Raw genomic sequence first — 20,422 nt, 5'->3', positions numbered from 1 at the left:
GTATGGTAGTTTGAATGAAAACATGTTCTCCACAGGTTCATGTGTTTAAAGACTTGGTCCCCAGCTGGCGATGCTGTTTGGGATAGCTGTGGAACCTTTAGAAGGCGGTGGCTTACTGGAGGAAGTGTGTCACTCGGGGTGGGGTTCGAGAGTCAATAGCCTTGACCCACTTCTAGTTTGTTCTCTGTGCTTCCTGTGTGAGACCTCTCAGCTTCCTCCGGGTTCTATACCCATTCTGCGGTTGTGCATTCTTACTCTGGAACCCCATCCACTCCAAATAGCAATAGCCACAGTGTGGTTCACAGACTTCAGTGCTTGAATGCTCGGTCTCCAGGTGGTGACGCTGTTTGGTGATGTGGTATAGCACTGCTGAAGAAGGTTATGTCGCAGGGCTAGAGAGATGGCTCAACGGTTAAGAGCACTGACTGCTCTTCCAGAGGTCCTGAGTTCAATTCCCAGCAACCACATGGTGGCTCACAACCATCTGTAATGGGATCTGATGCCCTCTTCTGACGTGTCTGAAGACAGCTACTGTGTATTCATATACATAAAATAAATAAGTCTTTAAAACAACAACAAAAAAGAAGGTTATGTTGCTGGGGGTGAGCCTTGAGACTTCATAGCCTCATCTCTCTTCTGGCTCGTTCTCTCTGGTTCAAGTCTATATTGAAGATGTTCTCTTGCAGCCTCCATACCTATCGCTTAGTGTCTTAACTTTCTTCCATGACATGGATTCTTATCCTCTGGAACTGTAACCCAAACTGGATTATCTATCTATCTATCTATCTATCTATCTATCTATCTAATCTATCTATTTATTTAAGGTATGTGAGTACACTGTAGCTGTACTGATGGTTGTGAGCCATCATGTGGTTGCTGGGAATTTGAATTCAGGACCTTCACTTGCTCTGGTCGACCCTGCTTACTACAAGCCCTGCTTGCTTCAGCCTAAAGATTAATTATTATGCATTGTAGCTGTCTTCAGACACACCAGAAGAGGGCGTTAGATCTCTTTACAGATGGTTGTGAGCCACCATGTGGTTGCTGGAATTTGAACTCAGGACCTTTGGAAGAGCAGTCAGTGCTCTTAACCGCCAAGTCATCTCTCCAGTCCCCTAACTCTTTCTTACATAAGTTGTTCTTGGTCATAGTGTCTTGTCACAGAAACAGAAAAGTAGCTAATGAATACAAGACTGGCAAACTGCTCCTATGTCCATGAGCCATGGGACACAGGATATTCTTGCAAGGGTGTGACCCACTGAATACTGTCACTGTGAGCAGTCAGCAGGGTAAGGTGACATAGGGAATGGGTGTGTTTGCTCTCGACAGAGGTTCAAGGCAGAGCCCAGAGCCTTGTACGGCTCCTCATATACCTCATCCCAACAACACTATTGACCTGTGCTCACAGTACTTTCTGTGGGCCACACACACACACACACACACACACACACAATCTCACTTAAGCCTTGTGAGATGCCCAAAAACTAGTTGTTTTTTTTTTTTAATCCTCGTTTTATAGCACAAGAATATGAAGCCCAAGGACAGTTAATCCCAGCATTACTGAGTAAGTTGCAGGACCAGGATTATTAGAGCCCAAAGTCTGGCTCTTTTACAAATGGCTTAGATAATTTTTGCTTAAATGAGAACAATACACATGGGAGGGAGAGGGTAAACTGGAAGGCTAATCTAAAATTCCAGGAGATACTCATTTCAGCCCTGACAGAGTGTGAGCCTGGGCAAACATCACAGCCGCAGGCTTGGGATTCTTGGAAGGGAGCTTCCTGCTGCCTTCTCCTCCACAGTTGTCAATGGTTAGCAGGACAATCGATTTCCTGTAGGGTGTTGCTTTGTGTGTTGGGCGTGGGGAGGCTCCTAAGTTGCTTTGTGTGTTGGGCGTGGGGAGGCTCCTAAGGAGCACACTTGGACCTTAGCACTCTGAATAATGACCACAGTGACAAAAAGAAAAAAAAAAGAAGCCAGACTTCCTGGTAGTCAACTGTAGAAAAATAATTTTATTTACTACTGTAAATAAAGTAGTGCAAAGATAGTTTGAACCCACAGTATTGCATTACCGATTTATTTACTACTGTCGCAGCATACACTCTGTTCTTTTTTTTTGTCCTCTTATACACACACACACACACACACACACACCTATAAAGACAGAGGCAGGCATAAGGGGTGGTGATGAACCTATGAGCTAACAGCTTGTTTTTGTTTTGTTTTTTTTTTCTGCATTTTCCATTGCTGCCAGTCTATTCTAACGGCGATTCGTGGGGAAGAAGACTACACTTAAATTGTAAAGATTTCCTAGATGTTATTGCAGGTATTATGATGGAAACATAAACGACACCCAATAATGTCATCAAATGACTTGGAAGCACTATGACCTCTAGAAAAATCCACAGGGGGGAAAATGTAAACCAATGTACAAGGCTATTACCTTCCCTGTATATGGTGCTTTGTTTGTTTCAAGGTTCCTTCTGACTGCTGGGTTTGGGACTCCGAGAGCAATCTGACAGTTGGGCTTTTGCAGAGCAGGTTGTGGCAAACAGGTACTGAAGCATCATCAGCCTGGGCGAGAAGTTCCTGTTCTCTGGCAAAAGGGGATGAAGAAAGACTAAAACTTTTTTAAAATGCCCCTCTACGGACTGTGGTTCCCAGAACAGTCACCAGGAAGGAAGGTCTGATGCCTCAGTTCATGCCCCACCCCCACCCCACTGCTTTATTTTCAAGGCAATCCTTGAGTTTGTTTGATAACTACAGTCTGCTCTGGGTATGTTCTTGTTAAAACATAAACAAAGAGACACCAAGTGCAAAGCTGGCACACAGTTCACAAGACTTTTAAGGTGTTTGTCAGTATCACACCTGGCCCCAGCCTTCCCGAAGCAGCTGTTGAAAGAGGGTCTCTTGGCTGGAGCGACCAGGGATGCACAGTTCACCCACGAGGCTCAGGGCTGTTAGCCACCACGGGTGGGTCATGGTCAGAGGCATCTGCAGCTGGAGGCACAGCTGGACTTGGGGTGGATGACGGGGGGCCTGCCAAGACCCAGGCTGGTGCTGGAGAGGAGGCACTGGCTGTAGAGACAGAGACAAACAGCTGAGCATCTGAAAGAAACCCATGCCGAACACCAAGCCCTGCCCCACGCAGTAAGCAGGAGGGGGGATCCTTGGCTGGTGGCCCAAACTCTAGGTAAATAGACAACCTTGGGCCCATTTTCTAGGTTCTTTGAACTTTCGTGTCCCCTTCTATAAAATAACAGATTGGAAAAGCTGTGTAAAGATCTCTGGTGGTTCCCATGGCCCATGGTTCTAAGTCGCTGCGTGCCTGCAAGGATTTTTCGGCAAAAAGTTGCTGTGATCAGTTTTATGAGCTATGACCCTAGTGCCCCCCTCCAAGATGTCAATATAATACAACCATAAATAGTGTCAAGCAGTCAGAGGAGGGCTATTCACATTCTTGTCCCATTTGGATTGTGTGTCAAATTCAGCCCAAGTTATTTTATTTAAATAATTGCACAAAACTGAAAAGATACAATTGCTGTATTTCTACAAAAATTATTAGGTTTACGTGATTTTCAACATCTTTAAAAGAGAGGGCAATGACCCCAATTTTAGAGGAGCGTTGATCAAGTTTATGTCAGCAGCAATTTTCGTTGCCTTTTCACTTGTATTTTATATGTAGGAGTGCTTTGCAAGTGTGCATGCTTTTGTTTCATTTGAGTGCCTAGTGTCTACAGGGGCCAGAAGAGGGCACTGGATTCTCTGAAACTGTAGCTACAGATGGTTGTGAGCAGCCCTGGGGGCTGGGAGTGGTGGTGGAACTGAACCCAGCTCTTCTGCAAGGGCAGCCAGTGCTCTTAAAAATTAAGGCATCTTCCCACCCCCACCCCCTTCCCCCATGTCAGTAATTTTCAAAGGGGAGTGCCATTTCCTTCCCAAGGACAGAGCAGGAAGACATTTCCACTTGTCACACCTGCCCAGAAGTGGGGATAGGATGATGGCTTCTTCTGAGTGGAAACCAAGGATCGTGTTCAGCCTCCTGCAGGACTCGTGACAACCCTGCAGCAGTGAGTGACCGGCCCTGAGTGCCACCCATGCTAGAGGCGGCAGAGCCTGCTTAATGAATTCAAATCTAGCAGTGCCCCAGGTGACTGTGGGCTCTGACCTTTAACAGCTGTGTGACTTGGGTGAGTTAGCCACATGCTCCCCCCTCCGAGAGATGAAGAAGATGGGTGGCTCTGTGGCACTGGGTCAGTCCACGGCTTAAACGAGAAAACGCACTTAAGAGGCTTAGGACAGTGTTTGGCAGGTGTGGGTGTGTGGGGAGTGTCAACTGGGGAAATGTGTTAAGATTTGTTCATTTCAGGTACATGGCTTTGGAGATTGATAAAAAAAAGTTCAAACGTTTGTTTTCTGGATGCCTGCAGTCCTGTTTGAGGCTTCAGGATAAAAACAACATGAACTTCAAAGCCAGAAAAGACTGAGAGTTGAATAGTGCTGATATTTACCAGCTGGGTATGAGCCAGCTTTTAGCTATAAAATGGGGGTAGCAACATCCAGGGCTGGGTGATGAACGGTTAGCCCAGGGGCCAAAGTCTGCGCAGACACAGCTAGTTTACCTGTAAGTAGGGATCTTAATGAAACTCAGTAGTGTTCTAGTCCTACTAACTTTGAGAGAGTGTGTGTGGGAGGGTGATTTGTATCTTATGTATCATCTTTTGCCCTTATTTATTTATAATGCATACATGTAAGCATAAGCATGTGCCGGCACACACGTGGAGGTCAGAGGACAGGTCGCAGGAACCAGTGCTTGTCTTCCAGCACATGGCTTCAGGGATCGAGTGCAGGTTTTCAGGATTGGCAGCAAGCATCGTTAGCTGCAGAGCCGTCTTGATGGCTTGTTGGAGCCACTTTTAAAGGTTGATATGAGCTGTATGTACCATAGAAAGATGCCACCCTGTGATGACAGTCCAGTTCTTCAATGACTCTGTCTGCGTATGGCCTCCCCCAGGGACCACTGTGAGAAATTGGGGCACACGCTTTCTAGCAGGTTGGCTTTCCTGTGTATTGACAGGACTTCTTTTTAGGGCTCCTTTCAACATCCACAGGAGATGTGGAACCACAGAGTAGTGGAGAGGCCAGGTGTTGTGGGATGGTGGGACATTGCTAGAACTATTAAAGGCTCAGAGGCAGGTGACCAAGCAAGGAGGGTCAAAGACTGTGCCACAGTCAGGAGGCCCAGTCTGGGCTTGTCTTCTTTACCTGCTGTTATCTACCCCTGAGCTAGATACTGAGTTGTGGATATCCCCTTTCTACCGTGTTAGAATCCTGGTTCCTCTGTTTCCTCTCCAGGGAATAGAAGGCCTTGGAGCAGCTGGTGTCTGGACCCCCTTTTGCCATAAGATTTGCCTTTCTGGTGACCTCTGGGGAAGTTAATACAACACTAAGGCACGGACTTTCAAGCTTACGGAATGTCTAAGTCACCATGGTAACAAGATAAATCAGCAATTGGTTTTCCGATTAAAACAAAAAGTGCCAATGTGTAAATGTAAAAAGAATGCCTAATTAGCACTGCCACCACTTAATGCCCCTGGACAGGGACAACAGACACGCCGCTGTTCCCACAGCAAGTTTGTCATTGTCTTTGTGAGGGTTCCCTCCCTTCTGTGGGGGCCGCAATCACTGTGTGAGCCCCCCTACCGCATGTCCTAATTTTAAAAGTGGCTCCTTTGTCCCTGCTCACCTGGAATGCTTGCTAATTTTATTATTGGGCTAGAATCAAGGTAACCAGGGATATCATCGTGCTGCTTAAAAAATTACAGAGTAATGCCAGAGCCAGAGAGAAGTGATTTGTGGGTTACTTGCTGGCCGGGGGGTCATTTTCTGTACATTAGTGAGAATAATCAGGAGCTGGCACACACAGGACGCCCCTGTGGGGCCAATGGCAGCCACTGCCTGTTTTTGTATGGTTCACTTTTAAATGGGAGAACAAAAAAATCCAAACAAGAATAAGATTTTGTGATGTGTGAAAGCATTTGAAATTCAAATGTGTCCACAGCACAATTTTATTAGAAGCCCAGCTATGGTGGGTGCTTCAGATTTCCAGGGACAAAGTAGACAAGCCAAAGTAATTGTTATCTAATTCCTTAGAACAGTGTGCTGCCAGGGCGGGGCGTAGCTCGGACGGGTGGTAGAGCACTTGCCTAACAGGCATGAAGCCCTTATTCCATCTTTAGCGCTAAATTGGACTAGCAGTGTTGGCCTATCATCCCAGCATTTGGGAAGGAGGTGTAGGAAGATCAGAGGTCAGACTCGACTACAGGGCAAACTTGAGGCTAGCGGGGGGCTATACGAGGCTTTGCCGACCCCTCTTACATTTGGCTGCCAGCTGCCCAGTCGATCAGATGCAGCCTGTGACAAGAAACTATCAAGGCATATACTGAAATGGCAGGTCACTGGTAAGGATGAGGGGCACAGAGGTGGCCCCGGAGATCTCACACCATGTGTGAGTCAGTCCTCAGGCGCCTGCAGAGTCCAGGACAGGTACGAGATTCCTGTTACTAGACGGGTTTTAAGCAGGTATGGGAGTACATCAAAAGCTGGGGAACAGGAGAGGTGTGGAAGACTCCTTGTGTGAAATCTCTGACTTCAAGACTATCAGCTTTCTCTATGAGCACTCTGTGTGGCGTTTCACTGTGCTTTTAGCAGAAACCTCATTAGCTAGAAATGTAGGAGATAGGAGCAGAGCAAAGAAAGGTTTAATTAGTCTCACTTAGATCATTTTACATTCTGTTAAAAAAAAAAAAACAAAAAACAAGGCTAACCACAGCCTGAAGGATGAGTCAGCATGGGGCACACACAGGCAGTGTGAGGACAGACAGACTGGCCTGGGCTTACAGACAGACTGGCCCAGGCTCAGACTGCGTAGTCATCCGTGGGAGCTGGATGCTCTACAGACTGTGTTTTATGTGGTGTGTACTTTAGACAGCAAGTTTAGGGTCACGCTGCAGATGGAGATTTTTTTGTTTTTGTTTTTGTTTTTTGTTTTTGTCTGAAATGAATGAGACCAGACGGGATTCAGAGTTCAGATTTGGGGCTTAGGTTAGACAGTGCATAATGAAATACCTTGTGGCCTCAAATCAAAATGTGAAATTCATTGTTTCATACATACTCCTTGTGTGCATAGATTGAAAGGTAATTTCATGGGATACTTTTAGTGCCCCCCGCATTGTGTTCCGTGAAGTCGGGTGTGGAATCTTTGTCTTGTGGTTTTGTGCTGGCACTCGAGTTTCAGGGCTTAAGAACTCGGGATTCAGAGTCTTTCTGATTCTGTGTTTCCAAATTTTAATGTTTTGAAAAGAGGACTCTTTCTTTGAAATGGCACTTCTGTTTTCTCTTGCTACTGTTTTTTCTCCTCCCCCCTTCAGGCCGGCAGCCAGTCTCTAGGCTCCTTTGGTCTGAGGAATGTTTGTGGCAGACACAGCTCTGGACTTACTTGGGGATATTTGGGGTTTCAAAATGGCTGCTGCTCCATTTAGGTAAGTAGGTTCAGCATCGTCGGTGCGGAGGGGGAGGCGATGCTTTTGAAACACTCTGGAGCAGTAAAATAAAACTCTTTCTGGAGTCTGGGGGTTGGCGGTGGCAGGGGGGAACTGAACTGTGTGTGGACTGTTCTAGCAAAGTGCCCCCCTCCTTTCTCTAGGAACAACCTGAAACTGGGAGGCACCAAGGAAAACGCTAATGGTTCTGTGGACAGGTGAAGAAGCCCAGACAGGGTGACCCAGAAGCTGTGGAGGCCCGGAGCAATGGGATTTCTGCATTCAGACCTGTGGCAATCAAGGAACTCCATCCAGGGACATTCTTACCTTGAGAAGCACCAGTCTCCTAAAAGGTATAGTGGCCTTGAGGAAGTGCGTAACCACAAACGAGTTTCCTCGTTTGCAGTAACGAGTTCCTGTGTGCAGTAAGAGATGTGAAGTGCTTGGCCCCTACCTTATTACTTGTGATGGATTGGGAACACATTTGTTTAAATGCCTCTACAGTGAACGTCCAACAGCATTGCAAAAGCTTGCTAGGTTTTGGTTAACTAGCAGAGGCAAATCGGTCTCGTTAAATATGATCGCCTCCTTGTGGCAGAATTCTCTAATCGCAGGCAAAATGACCCACAGGGCAGGATGGACTCTGACAGCTACCAGCTTATTATAAACACCAAGTCATCTCATTTGGTTCTCTCAGCTGCAGAAAGAAGTAGGCAAACTATTCTTTCTTCCATTTCACAGAATAAACAGAGGCTCAAGCAAGCTTCTCCCTTGTTTGGTATTGTCCCACAAGTAGCAGCAGGGTCAGAATCTTAGCAGCTCCCTTCCCCGCTGCTGGTGGGGCTAACTCCTGTCCTGCACCGCTGAACATGAGACCATTGCATGTGGCAAAGGCTACATCAGAGAGCATCATACAAACTTGGGAGGAAAATGAGGCTCGCTAGAGCAGAACACACAACAGATAAGAACAACTTGCTGATAAACCATGAAAATGTATTGATTAAAACAAACAAACAAACAAACAAACAAACAAACAAACAAACTCCAAAATCCTGAAATGAATAAGATCCCCAATTTCTAGTGACATTCCTCACCCCATGCTGTTTGGGGGAGACTTCCAGCTTTCAAGCCCATGACTTCTTTACTGACTACTAACCAGCACCCAGAGTGAATTACTTTGGCCATTTCACTCCAGCATCTGCCACAAGTACCAGTCATCCACACCTCCAATTCCTGTGGTGCAAGGAAGGGACACTCAGGCTCCATCAGCTCCCCAAGGAAATGCCAGCGGCAGAAGCTTTGGTCTCTAAGAAGCTCACTCTTCTGTGCCCTGTCATCTGCCCATCACCTCTTCAGCCACCTGTTCTCCTGAGTGGACCAATCTTACTTCAAAATGGCTGGCATGTTTCTACTATGAACAAGGACTTTAGACATCAGTAAAAGGAATGAAGGAGATGCTTCAACTCTGCAAGAGTTCACACAGGCTGGTGGGGCTGCTGTGGGCAGGCACATTCTCAGAGCACGTGAGCCTCTCCTTTCTATTCTTGCCATTTCTGGTCCAAGCATGTTTTACAGAACGGTCGTATGGGCATGACCCAGAGGCTCACTCCATCAGAGTCCACCTGGGGTCTGATTCCTGCATGGTTCACATGCCCAGTAAAACTGAGACGCAGTAGGCTAGAACTTAGATATAGAAACATCATTTTGTAATAAGTTCTATTCTTTTAATTAGCCATTACAGTGCTTTTAAGGCAAATATGTGTGTGGGCAGGTTGATTATGAATTTTATTTCAAGATACTAAAACCAATTAGGAAAGATTCCTACTGTGAAAGGGGTAATTAGTTAGAGATAGTCTACAACATCTCAAAGTATTGAGGTTTTGAAAGCACGTTTTCCACTTACATCCTACATCTCTCTTGGCCTCACTTCCTTAGTCGAACAGGGTATTTCACCTCTCTGGCCTCAAGTTTCCTCTCCTGTAGCATGCTATGAGGAGAATTAAGTTCTTTTTAAAGATCTTATCCCAACTAAATCTTCTGTGGCTGTCGAGAAGAAAGGGGGGGGGCATACACTGGAAAAGGCAAATGAAAGAGTTTGAACAGTGAGGGAAAGCAAGCGACAGAGTGGCCCACTGAGATGGGATGGGGAAATATGTGTGACATATGAAGGGGCAGGAGGGACAGGGAGACGAGAATGCGGAGGGCTGACAACAAAGACGGGAAGAAGCCAGCATCTGAGAGAGGGGCTCCCACCCGCCCATGAATTTTCATGGCCACCAGCTGGTGTGCAACCATCAAGGCAATTTTCAGCAACCTTAACAGAACTGCATTCATAATAGTCACAACAGCTTTTCCACAGAGAAAAAAATGACAAAGATAATTTGAAATGGAAAACACTGACAAGATGCAAAATAAATGTGCTCTACCTGGCAGCAAATTCAGCCATGAGACAGAATGCGCCCTCGGGAGATTTATGCAGGCGCAGAGGACAAGGCCTCCAGCCTGGCGGGGCTGTGGAGGGCAGCCCGCACCTCCTCCGGTAAAAGAGAGGAAGACTGTTCGCCTGCAAGAGGCAACCCCACTCCTCTCACTTTTGATTATCTGTTACACAAGTAACAGCTATGCGGACACTCAGCTGCCCACCCACCCCTAATTAGCCATTTGTAAGTGTTTTTGTTGGTCTTCCTGCTCTATTTCCTATTCTTGTTGTCATTGGTAGAAATCTGTCACTTCCCACCAAGCCCCTGCTAAGTGTGAGATACTAATGTGAATGGTAGAATTTGGGCCATCCTTTAACCTAGAAGACAAATAAAATAGCTAACGTCCATTGAGAGGGTCTTATGTGCCACTTAAGTAAAACAGCTCTTCTTTAACAACAGTCACCATTAGGATGGGCATCTTAGATGTATTTTTAAACCATCCCCCTCATTTTACATCCTTTAGAAGTTATATTAGACTCTCTTTTGATTAGAAACTGGGAGATCAGAAAGGTTGAGTAACTTGTACTAAGTGGCACAGCTATTGAGTAGCTAAGTCTGGAGTCTAACTCATTCAGTTAACTACTTCCTTCTGATAGCTTGAAAAAGAACCATGTCTAGCAAGAACCAAACTGGACTCTCCAAGACTACCCGGCTGGCCAGGCGCGCTGACGCATTGTGAGTATTAGTTTAGTCTCTCATACTTTTGACTGCGTGACTGGAAAGACTGGGACTACTTCATACAGTAGCCAGGTTTAAAATGAGATTTTTCAAGCATATGTATGGAGAAAAAAAAAAAAAAACTTGGGCTTTTTTCTTTTTTTTAAGCTCAAAAGATAAACTTATAAAACTTTTTTTTTTTTTTTTTTACTTTGAGATTTGTGATAGTCTGAGGGTCCCTGACAGTTGGGGACTGTGAGACAATGCCAGGACTCCTTGGTACCACACACAGCCATGCTCAAGAAATGAAGCATGACCAAGATTATGAGGAGAGGGCGTGCCCCTTGACAGGAGAGAAAAAGAAGCCCATTTCTCCTTCCCTCCTGCTGTGGCTTTAAAGAAAGCTTTACCTGAGACACACTGGAGATAAAGCACCATCCAGGCGATCACCACGGACAGCAGGAAGGTTCCCAGGAAGTAGATCTGCAGACATTTGGAGCGTGCGTGCGTCAGATGACTGTGGGAGAGCAGAGCCTCGGGCAGGGCAGGGCAGGGGAGGGTACTCACCAGGGCAGAGTGTAAAATGGTACCCCAGAGAAGCCTCAGGTGAAGGTAGAACCAGGCCAGGGCGCAGGGGCTAAGGGACTCCTCGTTACTGAGACTCCAGCACCTGCAAACCAAGCCAAGGGTAGCTGTGGTATCACTGGCTTTGGTGGCACCAGCCGTGATGGTTCCCACATACCCACATGTATTTGCCTTTGCATACCCAAACTACCTCAAGATGGAGACAAGAGAATGAGGCTAATTAATTCTAAGCACTTTAGGCCTGGTGTTTGGAGATCCTAGCAGAAACTCCTGGAAAGGTCATGCCTAAGGAAGACCCTGAGCACAGGATTTACTGAAACCCTACTTCTGAGAGTCTATCTAAAGTCCAGGTGTAAGATGGCCTCCTTATCTCTTAGAAAAGCTAATTAGGTGAGTGTTTCCCCCCACTATTATGGAAAATCACCGTCAGCACTTGAACTTCAGATCTAGAACGTTCTATGACAAACATGAAGCTCAGTGGAAAGAAAGAGCACCTGGGCACTGCAGGCATTCTGACAGAAGCAGTTCTGGCAATATTTTCTACCTTTTGACATCACAAAATTGGTGTGAAATAAAAAAACAATTAAAAAAAAAAGAAAAGAAAAGGTCAACCAAATTAAAAAAAAATTGGGGTGATGCTAGCTTGAATTAAGGCCAAGCACCACTTACTTGGGTCCCCCTCCCCATTTGCATAGAATCAGAGTGTCTCAGGGCTCACCTTTCGTATAGCTCCCGGAGTATGGAGGTGTTACTGGGATAGAGCGATGGGTCGATTTCCAAGAATTCCAGAATGTGGTGTGGGATGACAGCGCCTTCCTCTATCAGTGTGGCGAGGTTGAAAAATCCCTAAAAAAATCGAGAAAAGCCAAGCTCAGTAAGTCCTGGAATGGAGCCCAGACACGTGCCCGTCCTCACAGTGTAAACGTCTACAACTCTACTTTTTGTCCACAGTCCCTAGAACCAGATGGTTTTGCCATGTTCATTGATGAGTTGTCCCCCTAAATATACTCATCTGAGAAATTATCTGCAGGAGAGTGGGGAGGTTTCCAAAGAGCCCTACGGCCCATCAACACCAGGAAAGCAGCCCCCTTTGCTTCTCCAGATCCCACCAGAAGTGAGTCCTCGCATTATCAATGAAGCTGTAATGCTGATTAAGCCCATTGCTTAAGGACCAAGCCTTTGATAACTATCAGCCTACTGGACTCCTGATAAGATAAACAGTATATGAGCACATATTTGAGATGTTCTAGGTAAGTATGAAAACCCTCCCATGATTCTCTTGGTACAGATCTCGGCTATGGGAAATTTTCCGAACTTCCTCTTTCTTCTCTATTTTGTTCCCAACTTCCAGAGCAGGACGTAGCCTGTGGACTATGGAGTTCTAAGAAAGAATGTCATTCAAGAGCCAGATGATAGGGATGTGTCTAAAACATGGGATCTATCAGAAAGAAATCACCCCTGCAACATGACTGTGGCCATTCTAGAATGCCCCCCCCAACCCCAAAGGTAAAATGACTCTTACTACTAGAGAGCCACATAGAAAATCTGGTGTCATCCTTCAAAGAATGCCTGGTCACATTTTAATGACCTCCCTTTGACACTGTATTTCATTGGCCACCGGTCATAGTTTATAGGCCATACACATGCACCATGCTGCACACACTGGTACACACCAGACCATGCAGTCACGGTCAATACAATGGCAGCTAACTTTTCAGTCCCTGCTGTGTGGGAGGCAGTGTTCTGCTTTATAAACATTCACTTAATCTCATGACGTGAATCAATATTGGTCCTCTCACAGGCCTTATTTTACAGAAACTGCGGCACAGAGAAGTTAAGGGATGTGCTTGAAGTCGCCCAGCTGGGAAATCCTAGCAAGTCTAGGATTCAAATGAGAGAGGTCCAGAGACCCCACTCAACCTTCAGGGCACTGCCAAGCAGCCTCTAGATTGAGTACAATGCGTCTTTAAGATTCACACACACATCCAGCAGAATACACACCATTCTCCTTGCTCTGAAAGGAACTCTTAAAACTTAAGTGTTAGAAGAAAGGAGAGAAAGTGGTTATAAAACTCTAAGGACTCTGATCAATGGGAAAATAAGATCAAAATAAGTGGCAAATAAGTAGGCGAGGCGGACGAGCGTTTGTGTGCAGCGCGGTGGCTTAAGGTTCATTATCAAGTAGGCAACTTTATAAAGAACTAATTAGGACTTGAGTTTTTAAATGTATCAAAGGACCAATAGATAAAGAACCAGACGGAGAACAAGAATAAAGAATAAAGGAGATACGAGGGGCGGCTCATCGTCAACAGGAGCGGATGAGACGGCCCTCCTTACCAGAAATTATATCAAAGGCAATTTGGCAAGAGTCAAGCATCAGCCTGTAGTTACTCAGTTATCGGAATTAAACGATCCACGTCAACAAGGTTTCCATCATATTCCTCTGCTTATCTACTGCTAAGATAATGACTAGAAAATATAAACCAGCAATATCCTACCATGTAGTCAGAAAACCATTGAGACTCCGTGACTCAGCTACAGGGTCTCTCACCATAGAACTGAAGTATTCAAATGAGGGGGAGAGGTGGAGACCCTAAAGCGCTCATTATACCAGAGGAGGCCCTCTGCCCACCCTCCCCCACCCCGACCTCTATCCTCACCACTGACCTCTGTCTATAACATAGCAGGACTGGAAATATACACATTGAAGCAAAAAAAATGAGTTGCCAAATGATCGGTTAAGCGTTCTTCAGTGAGTGCCAATGAAAGAGATAGTGTAACGAAATGTACACAGTCTATCAATGGAGCAATAAGATTGTTTTCCAGATAGCATGTTCCCTAGAGATGATGTAACAGACACATGGGATGAGCAGGAGCTGAAGGGGGGAGGGGGACGTGAAGACACTGTGAAGATCCCCAGGACCGACATGGGGCAAGAAGAGGACCATCTCCCTTAAAGCTGCCCCCTGCTATAACATGCTTGCCCAACTACATACATACATACATACATACATACATACATACATACATTCATGTTCAAAAATAAAAGGCCCTGCTATGGAACTGCAGATACATTTATTGTTTTCAGGGATTCCCTCTGTCTCTCTCTTTTTTGCCTTTTAAGATTACATTTTACTGGTCTTGAAACATAGTTTTTCAAGTTAGCAGGCCTAGTTTTAGATGATGGCTGACAACCAAGGGAGACTGTTTCTCTAGCAGCTCTGGTAGAGGTGATATTTGATAGATCATGTTCATTAAGCACACTTGGCGTGGGATCAGAGCTTTATAACAAACATCTCATTCAGTGCTCACTTCCCGTAGGGGAAGGGTTATAAGGACCGCAGTTGACAGATGCGAGTGGAGAGCTGAGGTCTAGTGACATGTCATGGGAAAGCAACTGAGTGGGAGAGAGGCGGGACTTTTAACCCGGGCCCCCAACTCTACTGATATAATGCCTTTATTAAATAACAGAAAGGCTGTGGCAGAAATACACTTCCAACTTTGCTGTTACCATGAACCAGCCACCCATACAAGCAGGCGGCAACCTTCCCATCCTCCATTGTAGAAAAGGACCTGAGATCCTCCCATAATTCCAATTAGGAAGCCAAAGGGGAGGAGAAAAAGAAGTAGCATTAAGACACAGCAAAAGAAGTAGCATTAAGACACAGTTAGCGATTGTGGAAGACAAGATCTCCTAAAATTCTTGGGCAAATTGAAGATAAGCGAGATGCATGAATAGTTTTCTGTTATCTCTCCAAGAAATTTATGAATTAGAAATACAGAAATAGTAACTTTACAGAAATTGCCTGTTGTGGATTCAGTGTGAAACGTCCCCCATAGGTCATGGGCTTGAACCTTTAGTCCCTAATGGGTAGAGCTGTTTGGAACAGTTGTAGAACCTTTAGGGGTTGGAGCCTCACTGGAGGACGTGGGCCAGGTGTACTGGTCTTCATACTCCATGGCCCAGTCTCCCTTCCTGATCACTCTGCCTTCAGAGTGTGACAAACCAGACTCCTATTTCCCCAACATGCCTTCCTTCCTCCTTGCCACATAGAACTGAAAGCCAAAAACCTTTCTCCCTTACACTGCTTTTGGCTACAGTATTTTATCAGACCAGATAGCTAAAATAAGCTTGCCACTGCTAAGGCATTCTGACCGCATGCATTCCTGATACGGCGCTTGTGGGTATACAACTTCTGCAGTACCTTCCACCAACAAGATCTTTCTGTGTAGCCTAAGCTGGTCTGAAACGCCCAATCCGCCTGCCTCTGCTGTTCTACAAATTATCTATTTAGGATTCTTCAGAGATTCAAGGTCATGGAGACCTTGAAGAATGAGGAATTGTCACAGTGTGGAGACTGGAAAGAGGGGTAACGTGTACATATCATGTAGGATACTGCTTGAGATCCTAGAACAGAAAGGCGAAGGAAGCCTGGAGTTAGGTAATGCCCTCTATGAACATCTTCATTCAACAGGGGCTGTGCCTGTAAGATATAAACAGTAGGGAAGCTGGATGCATGGGACTAGGAACACTCTGGGTTCTTTGTATAAGCTTTCTTTAAGCCCGAGATTACAAAAGATAGGGTTTTTAAAAGGCCCCAGGGAATCCAGTCCCAGCTCTTGAGTCTTGGCTCAGTGTCTAAACACGCCACTTCCTCCAGTGGTTACACTCTAGGGTCTTGAGCTTCTACCCCATGAGTTAGTGCTATGGAACACGGTAGAAAACCTGCAGGCTTCCAGCAGAAAGGGCCTTGGCTGTTTTGCTTATGATCAGTTATTTGGCCTTGAGAAATGTATTACTTTGACATATGTCTGAGTGAAATATAGTGTGAAAATTCCAGGCCGGCAGGATCGGTGTGAGACCAGCATGGGAGAACGCGGCCGATGCTCTGTCAAGATTCCCTCATAGAACTGTGGGAAGGGCGTGTGGTGAAGAGCATGGGTGACATCCAGCCATGCTTCTGAAGCCATAGAACAAGGTCCTGGGCCTTGAGAGACAGTTACTGCTGCTTACCTGGGAGTCTCCATCCAGGGCCGCTTGGGCATACATCTGCACAGACAGCTCCAGATCTTGGGACTGGTTTTGGTGACCATAGTAGTAAAGGTCTCCCATTTTCAAATATGCTGCAGAACACAACCAGGTATCTATTTGTCAGACAGTTTTATTTCCAGGGATGTCTAAGCTGTTTCTCATAGGCTGGGAGAGCATATATGCTTATTTGGGGTGACATTGTGATATGACATTATCATCTAAGCTTTCAGAATCTAGAACTGTGCAATCAAGTTACAAAAAAAATTGCAAAAAAAATCCATAATGATGAATTGGTGTGATGGTGCACAACTTTAATTCCAGTACTTGGGAGGCAGAATCAGGGATATCTCTTGTGAGTTTGAGGCCAGCCTGGTCTATGTAGTGAATTCCAAAATGGCCAAAATTATATAGTGAGACACTGTCTCAAACAAACAAGCAAACCGACTCAAAAAGGTCATATAATTTTTTTTTTAAGTTTTTCATTCTGATTTTGACTGTACTCTATACTCTTTGGCCACATATGAATACCCCTGTTTTACACCAACATGTTAAATCACTAATATTTCCTATTATAATATGTCTATACAGGCTTATGAAACACCATTCTAGTTTTAACTGTCAACCTCTAATTGTGAAATTGATACAACCTATAGTCATCTGAAAGGAAAATCTCAGCTGAGAAATTGTTTAGGCCAGATTGGCCTGTGAACATGTCTGTGAAGAACTGTCTGGCTCAATAGTTGGTTCCGGAGTGTCTAGTCCACTGTGGGCGACACCATCTATAGGCAGGTGGTTCTGGGCTATATAAGAAAATCCATACAGTAAACATGAACCTGCAGACGAGAACACCAGAGAACAAAACAGCAAGCAGCACTCGTTTCTGTCTCCAAGTTCCTGCCTTGAGCTTCCACATCCACTTACCTCATTGACTCAATGTGACCCGGGAGTATATGCCACATAATTACCTCCCTCCCTAAGTTGCTTTCAACCAGGTGTTTCTATCACAGCAACAAGGAAAGTAGAATGAACCTCTTTACATTTTCCTTGGTGGAAGTCTTAGGTCCAGAGTGCTCCCATCTATAGACATGTTGTATTTCCCTGTTGGCTCCCTGAACAGATCTGCTGGGAGAATCTCCATCAGCAGGCTCAGAACTCATCCACTGAGGTTGTCTCTGACTCTGTGTCACAGTTGCAGTGCTGTGCAGCCTGTAATTCATGTGTCCTGCAACTCTTACTTTCTCTCAGCTATGTATTTCATCTGCTTAGATGGATAGCTATAACTCAGTGTCTTAAGAGAAATGCATGATCCATCCCTGGAGGCTGCACAGGGGATGTTCACCATGTGGAAAGTTGTAGGGGCTGGTGTTGGAAGAGCGTAAGAGAGGATGGGAAATAGGAGATGATTCGGGGATCAGCATTTAGGAAGCAAATGCCATCCTCGGGGTATAAGAGGATGGTATCAGAAGATGGTTGTGATACTGTCAGGGCTTCACAGTCCTCTGTGAGCTGAGACCAAAGATGACAGGGCTGCATGGTGGAGGCTAGAACCCTGACAGGCTACTGCCAGAAGCTAAGGGCCCAGAGAAAGATGGAGGTCAACCTGGGCTTTTCCCCTCCTCCCACGATGCAATCTTCCAATAGTGCCTCCAGTTGGAAGATATTCACTCAAATGCCCTTGGCAATGGAGTCTTGGCACAGTAGTTCCTAGAAGCTGCCCCTCTATGCAGAGACCAGGAGTGGGGGGTCCAGGAGCCCCTCTGTGGGCACAAAGACAAAGGGCGAGCTCAGGGAAGCACATCTTAATGGCAGATGTCTTGGTTTGGAAGAAGTTGTTGGTTTTCAGGAAGTGCACAGCAGGAGGTTGACAGCAGTTTAGCCATGACCTTAATAGCAGACATTTTTCACTTTCTTCCCTAATTGTTTAGAAATATCACACTCCATATCAAACTGTTAGATGGTCCCTGTTAATAAAACCTCCCCAACCCTCCAGTTTAGCACCTGTTTTTCTATACATACCAAATGAAGGAGCATCGATTTGAAAAACAGAGAAATTATAGTATCTCCAAACACAATTAACGCCCAAGTATCTCCCAGCCAGGTCCTAGGAGGGAAAGGGGAGAGAAAGTTAATTCACTAATATTTCGGCCCAGTGACTAATTTCGCCTCTGTAAAACTCAATTCATTATCTTTAACCTCGTAGCTTCTGCTGAGAGGAGAAGAGAATACATTACTTACCGGCCGCTCCTCGCAGATGTGTGCTAAATTTGTCTGTGACACTTCAATTCCAGTTTCTGCTGCTAAAACATAATACAGCAAAGCTTCATGCCTAAAAATAGATGATTAATAATAAATTTCATATAGTGGCTCTTACTAATACTCAAAGAGCTTCATATTCAAACATAAGAGGGCACAAAATAAGCACTTTTTTAAAACCACAAAATCATGAGTTCTCCACCACCCCCCCTTTAAATAAATACTGTTGTTAAAAATACTGCCTGCTCTGATTTATTTTCTCTTAAAAGCTGAAGGGACAGATAAGGCCAGGAGCTGCTTGATACAACAGCTACCTCTACTGGTTGAAAGGCAAGCGGCCATGCCAGCTGGGGACTCTCTGCAGGTCCTAGGTCCTTGAAGCCTTCCTTCATCGTTTAGGATGAGTGGTATTAAGAAAAATCCCAGAGCTTCACAGCCCTCTATTTCACAAAAGGCTTTCTAGGGCTTAGGGTTCTGAACAAGCTTAATTAAGCTGGGCTTTTGTTGTGCATTAGAAGTTTGACAAAAGAAGGGTTGGTTTACAAGTGCTTGATCATAGTCAAAATACACAAGAAAATAAATGTTGAACACAGCGAATAACTCTCTAGGATTTCTGCACGGAGCTGTGACAAGGCCTAGGGCTGTAGATCCTACGTCCTACATCAGTGGTCCTACATCCAGTGAGAGAGGGAGGGCCATGAACCCAGTGTCTCTGGAGGATGAGGTAGTCATGCCAACCTAAAGAGCATCAGTAATATGTGCACTGTGTGGTCCTATACATCTCACCTGTGGGGTGTCCTCTAAAGGGGAAAAGCAGAGCTACGTACAAGAACCCCATAATCAAGGAGTTAGTGGGAGGGCTGCTCACATGAACCATAAGAAAGAAAACAGGAAACAAACATCTGGCAGCTATGAGTGGTACAGGTACTCCATGGTGTAGCTGCTTTCAGATGTGGCCATTCAGAATACTGTCACAAGATGGTGGCTGGAGCATGCCCATAATCCCAGCACTTGCAAGGCAGGGGTGTGTGTGGGGGGGATTCAGAGTTCAAGGTCATTCTGGCTACCTAGTATATTGAAGGCCAGTCTTATATATAAGACCTTGCCTTATAAAACAAACAGAAATGGGGTCTGGGCTTGAAGCTCTGTTGGTAGAGTGCTTGATTACCATACACAAAGGTCTGGGTTGCAAAAAACAAAAATAACAATAACAAATAAGCATGTGAATGCACACATGCACACATGCAAATGCACACATAGAAGACAAAACTCTTCTGCTCTATGCTAACTGATCTCTCTTATCTATCTCATTTGGTGAGAGTGCATGTCATTGTTATTTTTCTTTTTAATTACCTGCTTCCTTAATTATGTGTATGACCCAGTTTATGAGTAAAAAATGAATCATAAGTAGTTGTTTCCAAAGCTTATCTTCACTCGGAGCAGCTGGTATTGGTAAGGAGGCTTCCTTCATTTTAGCTCTACTGCAGAAGTGGTCAAGGGGAGGGGAGAGTAGGGGTGAGAGAAAGCCGGGTGAGCAGACTAAAGTCATCTCTGGGGCACGGCTATGAGAGCAGCTTTGGGTCATCCTGTCTTGAGACGAAGATGTGTTAGGAGGTCAAACTAGGCTGGTTAAAACTTCAATCAGACACATGTGGGCCATGGGCGTTAATTCTCAGCCTATGAGAGACCCAAAACAGTAGATCCATTAGCTACGACTTGTGACTTGTGCTAAGGAGAGATAAGGTCAGCTAAGCAGTGTCCCCTGCAAAGACAACTATCAAGCCCAGAACTGGAGTGTAAATACCACAAAGGCTGCAACCACTGCTTTTTGGCGTCAGATTCCTCAGAACAGAGCTGACCCCAGAAAGTATGTC

The 20,422-nt window shown here is 45.3% G+C and overlaps 1 protein-coding gene across 1 annotated transcript in view; it reads right to left on the bottom strand.

Annotated features, from left to right (window-relative positions):
• Window positions 1-2,043: 2,043 nt before the first annotated feature.
• The window catches only part of Sel1l3 (SEL1L family member 3), a 107,777-nt gene continuing 89,398 nt past the window's right edge, over window positions 2,044-20,422 (bottom strand). Inside the window, exons 18-24 of the mRNA XM_052199416.1 lie at window positions 18,531-18,621; window positions 18,312-18,396; window positions 16,278-16,387; window positions 11,982-12,109; window positions 11,246-11,348; window positions 11,089-11,161; window positions 2,044-3,078 (exon numbers count right to left, since the gene is read on the bottom strand). Coding sequence (XP_052055376.1) covers window positions 2,939-3,078; window positions 11,089-11,161; window positions 11,246-11,348; window positions 11,982-12,109; window positions 16,278-16,387; window positions 18,312-18,396; window positions 18,531-18,621 — 730 coding nt within the window. The 3' untranslated portion in view covers window positions 2,044-2,938. The remainder of the gene's footprint in view (window positions 3,079-11,088; window positions 11,162-11,245; window positions 11,349-11,981; window positions 12,110-16,277; window positions 16,388-18,311; window positions 18,397-18,530; window positions 18,622-20,422) is intronic.

The sequence above is a fragment of the Apodemus sylvaticus genome, chromosome 11 (genome assembly GCF_947179515.1).
Source record: "Apodemus sylvaticus chromosome 11, mApoSyl1.1, whole genome shotgun sequence".
NCBI classification, from domain to species: Eukaryota; Metazoa; Chordata; class Mammalia; order Rodentia; family Muridae; genus Apodemus; species Apodemus sylvaticus.
The sequence above is the reverse complement of the archived record's forward strand: the minus strand, read 5'-3'. Positions and strand labels throughout refer to the sequence as shown.